Genomic DNA, 20,271 nt, shown 5'->3' on the forward strand with positions numbered 1-20,271 from the left:
CATAAATGTTTGGTAATCATTCACTTAATCTTACATCGGCTTGTAATTAAAATCATCTGAAACATAATGATCATCATCGTTATACATGTACTTCTATTTAGCTCGCTACACTAGCCTACAGTATGTCAAAACACTGAACACCTGTAAAAAGGTCAACATGTGAATATAATACTGAAAACATATTTTTAAGAGCCATAAAGCACTTGGTGGCGGCCCTAGCGTGGCGCTAACAGTAGGGCACTCGTCTTCTACGTGGCTGACCCGGGTTCGATTCCCAGCCTTTGCTGGCATTTCCCCATCTCTCTATCCCAACTCACTTCCTGTCTCTCCTCCACAATCCTGTCTCATAAATAACAATACAGGCTTGAAAAGCCCCCCCAAAAGGCCTGTTGGTTCTTCACAGAAGGTGTCCAGGTGTCCAATGTTGTTGGTCTACAGGTATTTACCTAGGCCTACTACTTCCTGTTAGCCTGATTCAAAACCCAACCTACCAAACCACCCGCTACCATACAAGCTCTTATAAACCAGCCTGCTGATACACTTCAAGTCATGTCATATCTGTTGCAAAATACCAATAAACTAGCAACAGCACTGGCACTGTTTTTTTTCTCACAGAATCTGCAATTTACATGTGGGTTTATTCTGCAAAGAGTATTAAAAACAACTACTAATATATCTATCTTTACTGTCCCTACTGTATAGGCAAAGGGGTGGGCTGCCCTTTTTTCTAGCCAGGAATCATGAGTTAAACTTGGGTGTACTTCGGTATGAATGTGTGTACCAGTAATTTGATTCTCATTGTTATTGTTCTGACAACCAAATGACACTTACTGGCTAATACCAGTGGCTGTTTGTAGGCTAAATGTTTCTGTCTAGGTCCATTAAAATCTTTGGCTTGTCGAGACATTTCCTGTTTCATTGAGACAGCCATCAGGTCATGTAAAAAATATGTTCCTTTTTCATGGAAAGACACAACACTCCAGCTTTTAAATTTTCAGTAGTTTTATTGAAAAATGCCTCTTTGGTTTCAGAAATAAATAAGAAAAATAAGGCTGTGGAATTCACAATCTGCAGTTTAAAACATAAAGCAGCAATACTATATCCATAGTCTTGCACACAGATGTCAACTGCACGAGATAATGATAGAACAACAATGACAACAACTATATCCAGATAAAATAAACAATCGAAACAAAAAAGAAAACAAACAAAAAAAACAAAAAAAAACAAAAAAAACAAAGATAAAGCAAATAAAAACAAAACATACTAAATATACACCACAGACATGCAATTCCACACTTGGTAAAATCTGCTGTGACTTGATATAATAAAAACTGATAAATATTAGGTCTAAAATAACAAAAAGGAAATCATGTTTAACTGAAGTATGTAAGAGTGAGAAACAGCTCGGTTGATGCTGTCACGTGACCATGACATGGCAGTGGCAGAGTAACGATGACGTAGGACTATGAAATTGCAACAGAACAATGTAGACAATTATAATGAGGCATTTATGCGGATTCTGTGATTGTATAACACACAGGCCCACCCCCTTGTGCTATTCTATACAATTGCTTTCGAACCAATATCCTTCCAATTGCGGTCTATGTTGATGTAGTGTTTCTTTTTGAACTTGTTAAATGCTACGGCTATCATTGGATGAATGAAGACATGATGCGGGTATGTTACAAGCAATGGCACATAGTGAATTGAAAAGGAAAAAAAAAGTAACAGATCACAGATCACGAAAAATAAAATAAAAAACATGGAAAACAATTTCCTTTTCTTTTGCTCACTTTCCCTTCTGTTTTATTCATTTTTTTCTGTTTGCATGTGTGTGCACTGAACACAAAAGGTATGGACAAATTAAGAGAAGAGAAAGAGAGGGTGGAGAAGAGAGAGCCCCTCTGCGATGTCAAGTGTGCATATCCCTTCACAGTTACATATCTGAGAGTGACTACTACAACAACAACAACACAATTATTTATTTTTATTTATTTATATATATATAATTTATACAATAGAGGAGATGGAGTGGACACCATCTCAACAGCACCTGCGTCTTTATGCTGCTATCCTCTTTGAGACCTTCCTCGATACAGACCTCTTGCGCCGACTCTCATGTTCTGAGTCGTCGTATTCCGCTCCCTCCTGCATGGCCACTACTTGCGGGTCCGCATCGGGCTGGATCCGCTCTCCTTGAAAATATTTGGTTGGCTAGTTGAGCATTTGGGCTTACGAGTGTAGACCAGTTTCGACATGTAAACTATACTTAAATCTACTGTGCATGCAATAAATCTGCATCGTTGTCTATAAAAAACATGATAGTTGACCACAGATGGCTTTGGCATTAAGATGGGGGAAAAAAATAGATAAATGTGGTCGTCTTGTTATCATCAGCTACAGATAGTCAAAGGCACTGACGGGAAGGAATTGTAAACATTTCAGTGCATTTGTGCATGTCATCTGTGCTGGGTAGACTAATCTCTTCAAAAAGGGGGCGAAGGGGATCTGAGTCATCAAATTTACTGCACTTTTCATTCATCTAAAAAAAACACCCCCAACATCCACAGAAATTAAATGGATCAAGAATTGTACCATCAGCCTACACATGCATTTGGGATGTGGCATTTGCTAAAATAAACAAAACTGTCAACAACAAACACATTTGCAACAAAATAGTGTTTGAACAAGATAGCTAAAATGCATGAAACAAAATGGAAATAAGTACAATTCTCATTTGCGCACATACACTTATGAGTGTTGTTGGGTTTTGTTTGTTAGGAAAAAGGAAATGGTATGACTAAAACCTCCAGGGTCACATGTATACAAACAGGCATATGCTTCATATCTTGGACCTGAGCAGATTTCTATGGGTTGATCACTTGAAAGGCACACAGTTACATATAAAATAGAGAGGCATTCGTGTTGGCATTCGGCAAGCAACAGGGTAACAAGGCACAAGCTTTACTACAGGGTGTTAAACTACTAAGTTTAGTGAATGTGATTCATTTACAAGGCACAATTAGTTTTATTTACAGGTACCACCTCGCAGTTAACAGGTTAAAACAAAACAAAATGGATTCCCAACTTGGCCACCATGTTAGTAATAAAAAAACTGCTTGTTTGTTTTGTTGTTTTGCTTTGTGGTCATGCTCCTTCACCCGGCCCGAAGTGGTTGTTCTGTTTGCCGTTCGGCTTCAAGATGCAAACAGGCTTACTATGTTGTTGTCATCACCGTTGCTTGTCTGTTTCTAGTAGTTGTGAATTGTTGTTAGTACCAGTCCACTTGTTATGCTCTTTGATGTGTTTCGGTTTTTTTTTTTTTTTTTTTTTTTTTTTTTAATGGGTTCAATGTTCTTGAATCAGTTCGTCGGTGGTTAGAAACAGTTGTCTCTCAGGGTTTTCAAAGTGAAAGCAGCACAGGTGATTTTTAAAGGTTTACTATGGTGATCCTGCAACAGGTCAGAGATGTCAGACAGGTTAGACGTCACCAAGTAACCAGTGCTTTGTTTCTCTCTCTCATACGTACACAGCCAAAGAGGTCAAACATCGGTTAACATTCCTCCTTTTTTTTACATGTTATGTAACTCTTAGCAGTTTGCCTCAATGCTACAGATCATTAAAACAAAAGACATTAACAAATTATGTCCATGCATTGTTTTCTATGGCATGCCATCAGTGTTAAGAGGAGGAGGAGGGGTTTGGGGTCACATCGGGATGGGTCGTACTATAACCTAGCGTTAAGTCATCATGCCACCGTCGTTGCGCCTCAGTAGGACGTACCTCTGTACCCCTGCCCGTTGTACGGGATGCCGACACACTGGGAGGAGTCGCAGTACCCTGGGGGACCGGGCGGTCCTCTCACCCCGGGAACGCCATTGCGGCCAGGGGTTCCACGCGCCCCGGAAGACCCTGATGGTCCTGGGGGTCCTGTCCTGGAATCACCTTGAGGTCCTGTGGTGGGAGAGATGTTACCAGAGATTCTTTAGTATATAGAGATATGCCAACATAATAGGTTTCTATGGGCACCCAACATGACCAGATTCCGGTCTGTCTAAAGGGGCGTGTCATAATGCTCCTAGCATTGAATAGAACAGTCCTTAGGTCTGTCTAGGTCTGCCTAAAGGGGGGATTTCCCCCCCTCCCCCTTGCAATAATAGAACGCGGAAACAATGGGCCAATGGAACCTCTCTCTCTCTCTACTCTCTCTAGATGTTGCACAGTACATCAGCGTTCAGTGATGGCTGAAATTATGGCGGCCTGTTGGCGGCCATTTTCCCTCTCATGTCTTTTTTGGCCAGATAGCATATTTTCAATGATTAACTATGTATAGAGTGTATTGCGCAAGGACGACGTCTTTGATGCAAATGAAAAAGGTTGAGGGCATCGCAGATGTGAAGTGCGGACCTGAGTGCCAGCTGGCGTATAAACAGAGAGATACATCTACGGGCCACAGGTGTTATCGACCGATAGAGGCTTTAACCCTCCATATTTCATTCTCGCTCCTTAACTTATCTGGAGGAGTGCAACGGCGTGACCCAGCAAGTGCTCCATCTCAGTCAAGGTTTTCAAAAAGTGATGGAAATAAATGTGTGCTGGATTGACCTCTTCGGTCCTTTGCTAACACTGCTTTGACAAGGGCTTTCACTGTGATGGACTGCCGCGCAGCCCTGAGGAAAAAAGTGTCATATGGCGGACTCTCTTTGTCAGATGAACAGTTAACCCATCCTTCATTCTTGCCAGAAGCAGCAGGCCAAGCCCTGTATGTATGTATGTACTCGATGACACCAAACACACTCTTGGCTACAAAAGCTGTGGTTGTAGAATCTGACAGCAATCCCAAGGATAACATAATCCATGCGGCTGGCTGTGAAGTTGATGTACAGTCAAGTTCTGAGAGTGCTTCTTTGTGGTTACTTTTTTTGCTTCCCAATGTTATGATTTCTTTTTTTCTCCGAGAACTGTACTGTAGTATATTGTGTTTTTCTGACTGGTTTGGGGTGGTGAGGTGAGGTGGCTAGGAGGGGGCGGGGGGTCGCTTTTCATGTACTGCGTTACGCTGAGGGAGGCAGGGCAGCATGGGGGATGGATGCGCAGAGTGTGGTAGCCTGGGGTCCGTTTCTCGACAGTGTCGTTGCTAACCAAGTTAGCAACTTACTTAGTTGCCATGCAATTTCCCATTGGCAACCAAGTAAGTTGCTAACTGGTTAGCAACGACACTGTCGAGAAACAGGGTCCTGGATTGACCACATGTATTTTGGAATGTCCTCTCTACTCACCAGGAGGGCCAGGCTGTCCCCTTTGTCCCCTCTGGCCAGTTCCAGGGGTGCCTCTGTCTCCCTTCTCACCAGGTACGCCTGTATAGGGCACAAAACAGCACACACACACACACACACACACACACACACACACACACACACACACACACACACACACACACACACACACACACACACACACACACACACACACACACACACACACACACACACCACAGGAACATTGCATTTAGCCAGCGGGGCCGCATCATCACCCACACAACAGACAAAAACATGTTTCCCAAAAAAGCCACAGGAAAGATTGCAAAGACTGATATGGAAATACTAGTGGGAACACCGGCAGGATATTTTGGAAACACTTTTGATTTGAAACAGGCTGAATCAAAAAGGAGTTGTTAGCTGCTAGACGGGGGGATGCGAGTGTACAAGACATGCATTTTTAAACTGGCTAGCCCTTTGGCATCCTACTACCACTGCGACGCATAGGATCAATGCAGGGAGAGCAAGAATGGCTTGCATTATTTGTGGGGACAGAGGGAAAAACATGCAAGACAGAGAGGGAAACAAGACAGCGCCAGCACAGTCATACGGTACATATACACACACAAGCACGCAAGCGTCAGAAGTTCTCTGATGCTAACTCAAAGCATGCTCATCAAAGTCAGGCGCGCGCGCCAGCCACATGGGCTGGGACAGGCCGTTTGCAATGGAAAACCCATAAAGCGCCTATCAGCGCAGTGACATACCACTGCAGCAATCAAACAAAACTGCAAAGTCTGCACCTGTTTTACCACAATGACATAAATGTTCCCTCTCTCCCTACACAGGCAGAGTGAGCAGCAACAGCAGAGCCACATGTCATGCAGAGAATGGGGAGCATGCGTTGGGGGTGGGGGTGAGGGCGGGGGTATATATAGCGCACCTCTCTCGCCCTGATTTCCGGGCAATCCAGGATTTCCGGGGAATCCGTTCCTGCCTATCCTTCCGGGCTCTCCGCGGGGACCTTGAGGTCCTGATGGGCCAGGAGGTCCGGCCGGTCCTGGTTGGCTGCTACGGATACCACTGGGGATCTGGTTGATGAGGTCGTTGACGCGGCTCATCTGACCTTGAAGGCAATGGGGACAGAGGTCATTCATAACAATGTAAATGGCAACGGCTGATGGAAGACACTGATGGAAGACACTAAACAAGTCATTTGGACTGTTTGAGGGCAACAGCTTCTTTTACCTTGAAGTTAATGAGGAAAGAAGACATTTTTTAGCACTACAAATGTCAACAAATGATGTAGGACCCCAAAAGATTCCTTTGGACTCATGAACGGATCTTGGACCTTGCAGGCAATGGGAATAGAGGTCGTTTGTAGGACTACAAATGACGACATCTGAGGCCTTGTAGAGCCCTCAAAGAGTCCTTTGGTCTTGTTAACAAATCACATGTTTGAGGGCAACAGGGAAATAGTGTGTTCTTCACACTGCGACCCTGAAGCGATTCCGTCGGACTCACTAATGAAGCTCGTGTTCATTTTTACATGGTGCAGTCTTGCAGTGAATGTAACGCCTATCTGTATATTTTCCCACAACCCCCATAAAAAAAGCAGTGACATAAATGCCAGATGAGATCAAGAAACACCTTGAAGTGATAAAATCAAAGGCCTCTCTGTTTTTGTTTCTGTTAAGAATCAGTTCGAAGAATAGCAAATAATTAATAAAGCCGTTGGTCCTCAACATTTACAGCCCTCATCTGTTTCCAATAAGGAAATGAATGATGTTCTTACTGTTCACTAGTTGTTCGCAGACTTGTCGGGCAATGGATCTCATCATGCCTTGGGAGGCAATATCGCCCTATGCAAACGAAAGGGGAAAAAGTTAGACATGTTTAGTTGGGTTGGTGGGTATACAAAGAGCAAGACACGAGAAGGGGAAAAAGTTAATTCTACCATGGACCGTTTCTTTCGGGAAAATTGAAAACATCACTCACTCTGTCGCCCCTGTCTCCTTTCTGCCCGGTGGCTCCCTGCAACACAGTGAAGAGAGGTAAGAACAAAGTGTGCAGACATCCACAACATTCAAATCAGGCCTTTGTCCGCCCACAAACATCAGCTCCGACAAGCAGCAAGCTCAGCTGATTCCTCAGCCAGAGGACATCAACTATGCAATGGTGCTGTGTGTGATAATAGTGGGGATGTCTTCAACCACTGAATTGATGGCATGGACGGGGATACAAGATCACAAAGTTCACACATCCAATCAGGACACCGACCTGGCTGGCTTTTACTACCCAAGGCTGATTAGAATGAATGAATGTCAAATTATTTTTGAGGTCAAGGAGGAGGAGATTCAATCTTATCTTTTTATAACTGAACACTTGACCGTGGCGCACCATCTTTGCATGACAACTAAGGCTCTCTCCTGGACAATTGAGGTCTACCAGAGCCAAGTTCTTCAAAGCAAAATGTTCTCCCAGTCATTATTCAGGGCAGGGCGTGTGAGGAAGAAAACAGTCTCTATGGTGCACTCTTCAGTCAACAGGATTTGTACTGAGCTTAACTGAGCCTTAAAACACATTATGGGAAGCAGTTGTGCTACAGGTGTTGAAAAAAACACACACAAAAAAACGTCAGTACTCACAGGAATACCATTATCACCAGGCTTTCCAGAAATTCCACTGGGGCCAATAGCTCCGGGAGGTCCAGGAGGTCCCTGCAGTAGAACAACAACACCTTTCAGTCCACCAGAAGAAGAACCACTCCAAGAACCAAACCAAACCGCATATCACACAGCCGATTAATTAACACTTTGGCAAATGCAGCAGCAGTAAAACAAAATAAAAGAAACACACCATTGGTCCTGGTGGACCTCTAGGCCCAGCTGGCCCTTCTTTGCCGACGGGTCCCTGCAGAAAGAAAACAAACAGCAAAGAGTGAGCTGCACTGCACTGCAGCCCATGGCGAACTGATACACATGTACAGTTACAATTAATGTTTTATGGGAAAACGTGCTCAGAGTTTACTCACTCTTGGTCCAGCAGGTCCAATAGGTCCAATACCACCAGAAGACCCAGGTGGACCCTGGGAAAAAAGAGAGGGGTGGCGGGGGGTGGGGGTGGGGGGATGGCAATTTAGTACCACACTCTCCCAACAACTCAACACAGGTCATCGGCTGTTTGACCAACCACAAAGTCCATGGTTGTTTCGCCGACGACCCCCGGTACCATGTCAGACAGTAAATCTACCCCTTTCAGCTCTCATTTGCTCCAAAAGAGCTCGCTCACTTCACGTTTTTATAGCCCAATGCTCTTGCAGCTTTGATGCTTTGGCATAAGATTTACAGGGAACATAATATATTCCAGATCCGTTTTATTGGCTTTTATAAACCTGGGCTGCTCACTCGGCAAAGTCATTAAATGGATGTTGCTATGACATCTGCTTCGGAGTCGTCACCTGCAAAGCACTACCCCGCGCTCACTCGGATGTTGACTTTTACCACAAATCACATATCCAAGGCATTTATTAATCCACAAACTGAAGCCTGGTCATTAGGGGAGCTATGCATAAATTGAGCAACATGCTACAACTGCTATGCTATGCGAGTACTAAGCCTTTGTTCAGATGCATTGTTTTCAGCCAGCATTTACTGCCATTAAAAACAGATTTTTGCACCATGTACTAACTGTTAATGAGTGTTTGGGTTTGAGAACTAGGAACCATTCAATAGTCAATTTCCTCCAGAAAGTTAATAACACGACTGTTTTGAAGAATGAAGACAACTGAAACAGAATTCAAATGAGTTGAAATGACTATTTCCATGAATTTATAGGTCTCTCTGATCCAGCCCCATGTTATACTTGGATGTATGCTGCTCACACTAGTCATGCGATGATGTAAGCATGCTCTGTGTGTGAACCCTGTAATTTGAGGTAGATGCTGCATGATTGCAATCGCCTATTTACTCATTTATTTATGTAGCAGTTTTAAGGGCTCCAAACTTAAGGCATCGCAGATGAGGTGAGTGCAACTGTGCCAGTACTCTGTACCCTGTGGGGTCTGAGGAGCTCGGGCTTATCTGATCTTCTCCTCATGGGACTAAATAAGGAGCGGTGTGACCAAATCAAGAAAGCCCTGGAGAAGCACCAAGCATTGGTCGCCTTGAGCTGAGCAGAAGAAAGACTTTGGAGAAGCGCCATATCACTTGGCACTTCAAAAGATTTAAGTTTTTATAGTTGGCAAATCTGCAGCTTAGCGAGAGATGAAAATTTAGTTTTATGATCTGAGCCTGTGCAGTTTCGCTTGCTCGAAACGCTAGCCGAGATTCGGTCATAGGGTTTCGGATCCAGACCAGTAGCCGTTACTCTGCTCTCTGTATTACAGCAAGTTTCCTGTTCAAAGCCACAACTATAACTTACTTTCTGCCCAGGTAGTCCGGAGTCTCCAGGCTCTCCTTTTGGTCCAGGGCGGCCCTAATGTAATAAAGAGAACAACATTTTTGGTACACGGTTAAGAGCAATCAAAGTGAAGTGTTCACATCTAATCCTGGCAAAGAAGTTTGTTGTTGTATTGCCAACTGTAGACTGCTAAAACATGCCCCTGTTGTAAATGTGCTGTTACCAGAATGGCAATGACCAAGTCTAATGTAGAACTTAAGTTGTAGTCGTGTAGTACTATGGTATTTAAGTCCTTTCAGGGACTACTACAGCGCTCCACTGATAGAATGGTGCACATTTCTATGGAAACAAGACTAGTATTTAATATTTGATTGCTGCACACGAGACGCTGCTGAACACACATGTGCATTCCTATATACATTTCAATCAAATGATTAATACAAACATACTAGTATTGTGAGACTACTGCACATCAAAATGAGACAACAATACCTTGTGCATGTTATGTACATGTACGTAAAACCAAACAAGGCCATGTGAAATCTGAGAGGGATACCTTGAGTACAGGGTGTCTAAGGTGTTTTACATTATTCTGCCACCTCTTGTGTGCTCTGACAGCGCGGTGTGCACCCACAGTGCATACTGTAAGCACTTTCTTTTATAGGGAGGAAACTGCGGCAGATTTATGCAGACACATAAAGATTAGGTGGTCTGAGGGGCTCGAAGATATCAAATGCACGTTCCCAGACGTGGTGGAATGTAGGCAGCAAAGCTCCCTGCCACAGGACTTGCCACTGCATTCAGCATAACAAACAACCGGCACTCTGATCCTGGGCTGGGAGATGCAAGGGGAGTGAAATTTACTGGGGAGCTGCAGGAGTGCTAGTGACGGTGACAGGGGAGAGTACAGAGAAGTAGGTTTTGGACGAAAAGACGAAAACGTCAGTATGCAAGAAATACTCACAGCTTCGCCAGGAATCGACATTCCGCTAGGTCCTTGTGGGCCTGGAAGCCCCATTGGCCCAGGTGGCCCCATCTCTCCCATCGGGCCCAGTTGTCCCTGTTTTGATAAACCAGGAAGTCTTTGATTTAGGTCGGGGTTAAGATGTTCTTGCAAGTCAACCGAAACAGATCTACATGATTTAAGCTTCGAGGAAAAACTAAATTCTTCCTGGCTGGATGTGCCACATACAGTAATGATTCAGTATGCTGTCAGTTGTACTGAAGGCTCTCTAATCCATAGCTACAGTCTGCACGTATTTCCAAATAGAAAGCAGAACTGGATATCAAAAGAGTGGGGTCACAGTGGCTGTATGATCGATACTCACCGCAGGGCCTTTCTCTCCTCTCTCACCCTTTGGACCTTTGCCTCCGGGGGCACCCTGCAAAAAAGGAAGTACCGTCAATCTGGCAGGAGTGACAGTGGTGAACTGAAGATGACCCACAGCGCCCCCCTGCAGTAGTGCAATTTTCCCAGACCCTCACAGTGAGGGTCATGCTGTTGCTGGATGCTGCCTTGCATCTTTTTCTACTCCACAGGTCCTCTTCAAGTTTTGTCTCTTCCGGGCCTTGTCGGACTGAAAGCCACCCCACTGTGAACTATCCATAAATTTGAGGGTGTTCTTGGTTTTTTTGTGGCGGAAGACAAAAAAAACAGGTGGAGATCATATTTTTCTGGATGATCTTACCATTGGCCCTTGTGTCCCGGGAGGTCCTGTGCTATCAGTTGTGCACGTGCAGGCATTAGGGAGAGATGGGCACTTGGACTCGTCTCTCTGTAAGTGGAGAGAGGTAAGCAGAAGGTAGACAGGAGGAGAGAGAGAGAGAGAGAGAGAGAGAGGGAGAGAGAGAAAGAGAGAAAGAGAGAGAGAAAACAGCATCAGCAATTAAGTTGAGATCAAAGAGATGTGTCTCTTTGCCTGTCTGAGAGATAAAAGGGGGACGTGGAGCCAAGGAGAGGAGCTGTCCTTGTGTACTCACTTGTGTTAACCCTATAGGCATCACTGGTCTCCATTAGAGGATCTATCTTTGGCATCCATTAGCCAAATTGGCCATTAAGCGTTGACTTTTTAATTCCTACTTAACACAAAACACACTCCGGTAAATAGCTAAATACATGTACGGTTTACAAAAACAAGCTCAACAGATGTCCCAGAACAACAGGATTCAGGGGAGGGGATGTCGGTTAAGAACCGCTGAGGAAAAGTGTCCGCAAAAACACCAGACGGCAAAAAAACAAATGACCACCAAATCTGATGGGTCCTTTCACAACCTCTAGCAGTTGTTCGTGATTTATATTCAACACAGGGACAGACAATTGGGTGCGTGGCACAGCCACAGTACAGTACATAAGAGGCAAACACGGACACATGCGAATCGACGTGTTGTTTCCAGCACGCTGACAGATGAGCTTTGTTCGTGGCGTTTGCTAACGCATCCCCTGAATCCTGTTTTGTGGTCAAAGAGAGAGGGGGGCTTAATATCCTCCACCGGGCTGTGTTCGCTTTGGCAAACGGTCGAAACTTCAAATCAATGGCATCCGTCCTGTGACAAGGCCCATTTCATGCTGAAAACTGGGCCCTTTTGTATTTTCGTGTTTGTTCAGAGCCATTGAATTTCCCACAATTCCCATCAGCTAACACCCATCTTAATAACCGAGGTTCCCCGCCATTAGCTAGGAATGTCAGTCTCACTAGAGCGCCTTCACTTTTATATACCTCTGTCTGATGACGACTGTGAGAACAACAGAAAACCACAAAATCCCTTCCAAATTCATGAAAACTGTAGTTCGGCTGACGTGAAGAGCAAAAAGAAAGAGAGGGAAAGGAAACCTCTGGAAGCATATACTGAATACTATATACTGTAGCTAGTGATGCAGCCTATGATTATGTCCTCGTTTGTTAGCCGCTTTGGTTATAAAGCGTATGCCAAATGCAATGCAATGTAATGTAATGTAATATACTTTAGCTCTTGTTCTGAGACTCTGATTATTACACATGTGTTTCCAGTAGTGGTCTGATGAGAGGCTGTGATCTTTTGGCATGCAGCCTCCTTTAAGATTTGTAGATCCATATTCATTCAAGACATGTGGTAGAATACATATAGGGACACAATAGTTCATGTTTTCGTGTTCATGTAATTCATGTTTCATGTTAATGCATGTTCATGTCATGCAAAAATATGTAGCTACTGTATGTAGGTACATATGAATGTTCAAAGCGCGCGCGCGCACACACACACACACACACACACACACACACACACACACACACACACACACACACACACACACACACACACACACACACACACACACACACTCACGCACGCACGCACGATGGGTAAATAACAACACCCAATGCCCACTACACTCAAGGTGCCGATTCAAGACAGTCTTACCATGGATGGAAGGTCACAACATCTGTCTTTGCTCGTCCAGGCGAGGCTGCAGATGATGTCAAACATCTGGAGCTGGAACTGCGGGCGACAGAATGAAAACAAATGCTACACATGTATGTCTGTTGTGCTTGGGCTTTGCATGTTCAAAGTACTATAGAACTGTAAACATGCAAAGGACAGAACAAAAAGCAATGCAATTCACATGGTACATTCACTAGCGCCCCGCAGCCACATGTGTGCTTAAAAAGATTTCCCGCTATTGCAATGGAGATGCAGTTCCCATTTACTAATGGCTGAAACACATGCCGATGAAGCTGGTATCCATAACACCAACGCTGCCATCCAGTTCTATATATAAACTGTGTTTATCCCAGTGGTGGCTTGTTTTAATTACAGATGAACCCACTTGACCAGTTGTTTTTCTTTTCTGCCTATGATGTTTTTGGGGGTTTGGTGTAAAAAACATACATTCTACAACAATGTAAGATGCTAAAATTCTAGGCCTACAGACCCCAACATTCTTTAACTGAGGGGTGGGGAACCTTTTTCATTGTAAGGGCCACTTCAACTTCTTCCAAGGGCCTCTAACTAACAAACCAGAATTTCCCCCTGCACTTTAGGCCTATATTGAAGGCGGCCACCTTTACTACCCTCTCTAGGTCCCCTGAAATAAATATATGATGTAATGTCTAAAATTCCTTTACAAAACATGTCGCATTTCATGTGACACTGCACAACATTTAAATGACATCGGGGGTCGGATAAGACGGCCTCAATGACCCTCAAGACATAGGTTCCTCACCCCTGCTTTAACCCCTCACATCCTCCCAACATTCACCGATGTGCCAAGTGCAACTTCCGAGGTTTAGAAGAGAAACGCAAGAAAGAGCTTACTGTTGCCGACTCTCCTCGCTGTCCAATGGACTTGGACATCTTGCCGAGCACTTGATAGCCGTCCGCAGATGTGTTTCCAGCCTCCTTAATCTCCTTCTCGGCCACCTCCTGGCAGTCGACGTTCAACTTGACACTCTTGGAGGAGACCAGGATGTGAAGCTGGAAAGAGAGGAATTCGAGAAGTTACGGTATGCATGGTCTGATTCTGAAGCACATTCTGTTCAAAAAGGGAAAATAAAACCGTGTGTCTGCTTTGTATCCTGTTTTCTGGGGCTTAAGAGGCTAGTTTCCCCAGTGTCTATGACTTGATATGAATGACTTGAACTTATAACACAAGAACCTCCACACAAGCACAAGCACACTCACACACACGCACTCTCACTCACAGCTCTTCAAAACCAAGAATAAATATATGAGCAGTGGTCACACTGGACACAAAGGCCTCTGAATTTTAGTCTAGTTGTTGCAAAAATTCGAAGTGGGAAAAGAAGAGGGGGATGAGGACATATAAAGTCCTTAAAATCCCCCCAAAGAGTGGATCTTCTCATCAGAATTTCCACCCAAGTAATTTCTCAAGCTAGCATTTCACGACAGGCTGCCCGCATGCCATTAGTTAGTTAGTGCTGGCAGGGAGAGCAGGCTGGAAAGCCGTATGTCAGCTTTTTTCATGAGAATCCCACTGTACTTCCAAATCCTATGCCTCCTCATCTCAACCACCATTTTGAAAAGCATAGTCCCTGCATTGGTTTACGCAAAGTAGCGAGTCACGCTTTTTCCGCATTTGTTAGCGGTGGGATCGTGCTGCTAGTATGCGGAGAGCGTAGGAAAGGAAAGAAGGCGCTTTTTCGCTGTGTGCGTACAGTACGGAGGTATTTCCTGGTCGGCATGGTTACACCGCATCTTGTGACGACGACGTTCTGCGGCGCACCAAAAGAGATACTGTTACTGTCTGTCTCTTGTCCGTTTTGCCTTCAAAGCCACTCACTGTTGGGAGTTCAATGACAACACACGAGCAAAAGTCAAAGCTACTGCACAAGGCTTCTTGATTCAATCTGAAAAATAAAAAAAACACCAAAAACTTGGCAGACGTCTTCAACTCTGTGGTCAACATCCTTGGCGCTTGCTGCTGTGTTTCAGTGCAACCACTATTCAGAGTGTGAATTAACTACAAGACTACATGGCACGCTCTTTCCAAGCAAAAAGATGTGCTCAGCAAAAAGCTTCACTCCAAAAGGTTAAGTAAGGTGAGGCTATGCTGTACTGACAAGGTTCTCTTCATGTATTCAGTCAGTGTGCGCACTCAATGAGGTGACGCTGAGCAAAGAGCAGCCGGGCCTTCTGTCTGAATCCAACTGGAAAGGAGAGCATTAGAACAAAAACTCCCATTTCAGATATAGACTCCCTTGTTTACCACACTGAACAAACCTGGATACAACATGTAATAAATTATATGGAAAAAATGTCCTTAAACAACCTCAATGAACCTAATAAGCAACACCACAATCATGTCTTATTCCATCTAATACATATTGAACCTATTGTATGTGCAGCCACTGTTGCAGTGATATAATCTTTCGCAGTAATATAGTCTTTTTTTCAAATCCATTGATATAAAATTAGGAACATTATACAAGAGCACATTATACTTGCACATACTCAATATATTTTATTTTACTACTGAAGCAGTGACCTTTCACTTCACTTCTTTTGTCCACCATTTGAAAACTAGTTTGGATTCCTCCACACACACAGATGGTGACCTTCTAACAGATGTTAAGAGTTTTTCTCTTGACCTCAGGCCAGTAGAGCAGATTTCACGGCCCCTGCCATCGTACTCCCTAGCCAGCATCCCTGACACCCAACGTCCAATCGAGTGTTAGCAAGCTGTAAGTAGTACTAGACGTAAATTCATGTTGTAGCTACAGTACAGCATTAGTGCACGACACAGTACTTGTTACATCTGCTGTACCTACGAATTAATAATGTAGAACGATACAAAATTAATACCTGCAGTAATGTGGGGTTTTAACTTCTTGACTTCTTCGGCTGTGTAGTCATACTTGCCTGCCTATCGTTGAGAGAGCACCTCCTGACCTGAACAACCATCCCTCAACTCCAACTCTGTCCATGGTGGATGGGCGTTAACAGCTAACTCTATCTTTCAACAACCGTCAATGAAAATCCATCAACTTCCATGTTTACAGAAGCACTGTTCTTGGCAGGCTTGTCACAAGCCTTCCATAGCCTTTATCTTACTTCATCGGAAATCACGTTCAAGTTCAGAACTTCAGACAGATGAGAAAACGTTAAAAAAAAACAATAAAAAGACTCACCGACTCTAAAAGACTAAAAGACTCACAGACTCACTGAAAATAGCTCTAAAAGCACAGCCTGTGATGGCTCATCCAAGTCACACCATGCATGTTGTCAAATGTAATGGCTCCTTTTCAAAGAATCTGGATGTGCTAGAGGAGCTCTACAGCATGCTGTACCTCAACAATTCACATAATTGTATGCACACTACATACATTATTTCAGTTTAATAAACACAAAGCCATAAGTATAGCGGAGAGACACAGCCAAATACCAAAGGAGTGACCACAAGCATTGGTTCATGACGGCTGTTGGAATTGCATTACACCCAGCGGACGCTTTTATCCAAAGTGACAAGGTATTGGTTACAGTGCCTGGAGCAATGTAGAGTTGGTTACCTTGCTCAGAGGCATTTCAGTCATATTGACGAAGGTGCTATGGGTGGGTTTCAAACCTGCAACCTTCTGATGTTAAGCCCAGTTCCCTATCCATGGAGGCGCAGCTGCCCGAAAGAAAGCTTAAAGGGACACTGTGCAGGAAATGGTCAAAAAAGGTACTGCAACTATGCTGCTTATTGAAATCGGGCTGCCTATTGCCAAATTTGATCTTTACATGAAAGTTTACTAAGTATTAAACAAATATTTTCTAGTATGGTCCAAGTACAGTCATTTTTGCAGCTAAAAATTGCTAATTTTGGAAATTCAAAATGGCGGACCATGGAGAAGATCCCCCTTTTCATGTATGAAAAGTGCAATTTTTCCAGTCATAATGAATACTTAGAATTTGATGCTGGTGGTAAGTATTCATGAAAAAGGTAACATTAGTGAATGGGCAGCATGAATTCTGGAAATAAACAACTAAAAATCTCACACAGTGTCCCTTTAAATGCAATGTTTTGGCCTACTCTGGTTCCCTACTCCTCAGCCTCTCTCCCCACACACTGGAGCTGAGGATTGATAAGGCTTAAATGGTAGTCCCTCCTACTGTAGGTATTCTATAGAGGGCATGCAAGGACATTCATCTACTGAATATTCCGACTGAAAACAGACCTCAAGAGACAACGGCAGGGGCCTTTCACTCTTTACTCATTTGCATTTTTTTGCCACATATACACTGCACACATATACGCACACATATACGCTGCATTCAGGTTCTAGAGATTTGAGCTGTTTTATTAAAAATGTCGGTGTGTTAGAGCTGAATGAACACATTCTAAGTCAAAACGAGGGTCCTAGCTTTTAAATGTAACTCATTTCATGTTTGTATGTGCTTCTGAGGCTGAGATATTTAAGATTTAATAGGCAGAGGGCACGCTCTCCCAAAAAAGAGCTTAGGGCAAAATGGATTAAGTAAGTCATTTTAAAACATTTCTACTGCACTGCATATGCACCATAGTGGTGTGTGTGTGTGTGTGTGTGTGTGTGTGTGTGTGTGTGTGTGTGTGTGTGTGTGTGTGTGTGTGTGTGTGTGTGTGTGTGTGTGTGTGTGTGTGTGTGTGTGTGTGTTTCTGATGGGTGCACAGGGTTCAATGCGGAGTATAAGGGGCTACAGTGTCTCATCTCTATGTAGAGAAATCTAAAAAAATACAAGCCCTCAGGAACTTTTAGTAACTATTGCTGAGCAACACACATTCAATAAAACACTCCATCAGAGATCGCTCAAAGAGAGCTGGCCTTCCTCTCCTGCTCAATTAAACAACTGCACACCACCTACGCCATGCACCCTTTCTTACTGAGCGCCAGAAAAGATTAAGAGAGCATGACCGCAGAGAAAGAGTGGGAGAGAGAAAGAGATAGAGGGAGAGAGAGAGAGAGAGAGAGAGAGAAAAAAAAAAAACCTTAAACACATCCATCAAATCAGTGAGTGACTATTAGCATTCGCGCTAGACAGTCTAACGGGTGTTTGTTTATTCGGCTCTAACTGGCAGGAGCGAGCGGTTTCCATAAAATGCTGCGAATAATAATAATAATAGGATGCTGCCAACACTAGCACTGAGTAGAGATTTACCTCCTCAAAGGCACATCCACATGAGAACGTTAATTTTTCCAGCGTGGTAAAGAACCACCTACCATCAACGAGAGAGAAAAAAGCTTAAGAAAATAAAGACATGTTGTTTTAATTTTGTTCACATTTCTTACTAAGAAAAATATTACAGTTGAAAAGTGTGCTACTGTGTCTATCCCTACAAGCACTCGAGCTGTTGGCTGGATTGGCTGAGTGCTGGCTGACTACTGAACCTTTGCAGTGAAAGTGCTTTCGACAGCACGGTGGGTTTAAAAGCCGAAGGACCAGGACCACTGCAGGAACTCTCCTGAATTCAGATGCATCTCTAAGTATACTGTATACATATTCACATATGCATATTAAGATGCTTCGTGTATACACAGATGCATATTCACATTATAAAATTGTTGTTTTAATATTGTGCATATACTGTAAAATGTGTATATGATGTGCATTCTTTATGTGCATTAAACACTTTAACGTTTTTCATTTCTGATTTAAAGTTTATTGCTAAGCTACTTACAAGTGGAATTACAAAACATTTGAATCTGATCTAGTCTAATCTAATTTAATGTAGTCATATCTAATAATATGATAATGTAATCTTATACAGTAATCGGATATCCGATAACTTCAGATGCACACCATGTGTGGTGAAAATAAAGCTATACAGTGACAGTAATGCATACAGTGCAACATGACAACCATAACAACGGTATGCATCAGAATGGGTTTGTATCAGCAGCCAAATATAAGCTTACAATCACTTAGTCAGGCGGTGCCTCCAACTCAATATAGTATGTTCATTTTTGCTGAAACATCAGGGAATCATCCCAAGGCTTTGGATTGCCTCCAGTAAGTCATTAGCACCCTAATCAGTAAACACAAAAAATTAGGGCATAACCGAATGTTTTGAAGACTCAAAGACTCAAAGAGAGTGAGTCTGGCCTGCCAATCTTGGTAGGATGGTCTCACAGGGGAAGGGTGTGACAGCTCGAAGTTTGGGAACCACTAAAACATTGGAATGAATGACACCGCTTGCGTCCAATAAAGCAGCGGGATGTGCAGCTCTCAGGGATGACATGGCTAAGTGGCGAGACCCTGGGGCTAGGCGAGGGGGGGTGGGGGAGTGTGGGGAGGGAGAGGAGTGTCTCCTGAGCACGGTTTGCAAATAAATAAATAATAAAACAAAGACCAAAAAAAACTGGCTGTGAGAACTCTATTCTGAGCCGGGAGCTAAGCTGGGTACGTCCAGTGTTGTATGTGTATACATAAACGGCTGGGAGGTACGCCACAAAAAATGATCTACCGCACCCCGTGAGCTAACCACAAGCATTCCCCCTGTGGACAACTACCACAAGCAGCAGCAGCAGCCACAGCAGACTGCAGCCAGGCTCACATACAGGGGGTGACAACACAACACAGTAACCAGAGAGGGAGGGAGGAAGAGAGAGAAAGGAGGGGGGCAGTGGAGAGAGGGAGAGAGAGAGAGAAAGGAGTGGGGCAGAGGAGAGAGGGAGAGAGAGAGAGAGAGAGAGAGAGAGAGGGGGGGGGGGGAGCGAGAGAGAGAGAGAGAGAGAAAAGCCGAGAGAGAGCTAGAGAATAGAGAAAAACAAAGAGAGAAACAGAGATAGACAAGGACGAATGGGGATGAGCAGAGGGAGCAAGACAGAAGGAGAGAGATAAACAGAAACAGACAGCAAGAGAGAGAGAGAGAGAGAGAGAGAGAGAGAGAGAGAGAGAGAGAGAGAGAGAGAGAGAGAGAGAGATAAAGAGAGAGATACTTGTAGGGATAGAGACAGAGGCATTGCAAGACGGGGGATAGAGAGAGAGAATGCTAGAAAGAGAGAAAGAGAAAGAGAGAGAAAGGAAAAGAAAGAGAGAGAGAAAGGAAAAGAAAGAGAGATAGAAAGAAAGAAAGAAAGAAACACACCAAGAGCGAGACAGACAGAACGGGAGACAGAGAAAAAAAGAAAGAAAAACCAGGAGAAAAAGAGAG

The 20,271-nt window shown here is 43.8% G+C and overlaps 1 protein-coding gene across 6 annotated transcripts in view; it reads right to left on the reverse strand.

The window, feature by feature from the left end:
- Positions 1-984: 984 nt before the first annotated feature.
- The window catches only part of col12a1b (collagen, type XII, alpha 1b), a 113,104-nt gene continuing 93,817 nt past the window's right edge, over positions 985-20,271 (reverse strand). For 5 of the 6 annotated variants that reach the window (XM_063223176.1, XM_063223172.1, XM_063223175.1 and 2 more), the window contains 15 exons: positions 13,956-14,114; positions 13,062-13,139; positions 11,351-11,437; positions 10,991-11,044; positions 10,627-10,722; positions 9,684-9,737; positions 8,296-8,349; positions 8,121-8,174; positions 7,910-7,981; positions 7,260-7,295; positions 7,057-7,123; positions 6,205-6,387; positions 5,283-5,360; positions 3,787-3,957; positions 985-2,198 (listed from right to left, as the gene is read on the reverse strand). In XM_063223176.1, coding sequence (XP_063079246.1) covers positions 2,065-2,198; positions 3,787-3,957; positions 5,283-5,360; positions 6,205-6,387; positions 7,057-7,123; positions 7,260-7,295; positions 7,910-7,981; positions 8,121-8,174; positions 8,296-8,349; positions 9,684-9,737; positions 10,627-10,722; positions 10,991-11,044; positions 11,351-11,437; positions 13,062-13,139; positions 13,956-14,114 — 1,377 coding nt within the window. In that variant the 3' untranslated portion in view covers positions 985-2,064. Of the gene's footprint in view, positions 2,199-3,082; positions 3,456-3,786; positions 3,958-5,282; positions 5,361-6,204; positions 6,388-7,056; positions 7,124-7,259; positions 7,296-7,909; positions 7,982-8,120; positions 8,175-8,295; positions 8,350-9,683; positions 9,738-10,626; positions 10,723-10,990; positions 11,045-11,350; positions 11,438-13,061; positions 13,140-13,955; positions 14,115-20,271 lie in introns of those variants that run through there. The other variant, XM_063223173.1, reaches the window with a different exon arrangement.

Source organism: Engraulis encrasicolus, chromosome 18 (genome assembly GCF_034702125.1).
Source record: "Engraulis encrasicolus isolate BLACKSEA-1 chromosome 18, IST_EnEncr_1.0, whole genome shotgun sequence".
Classification (NCBI taxonomy): domain Eukaryota; kingdom Metazoa; phylum Chordata; class Actinopteri; order Clupeiformes; family Engraulidae; genus Engraulis; species Engraulis encrasicolus.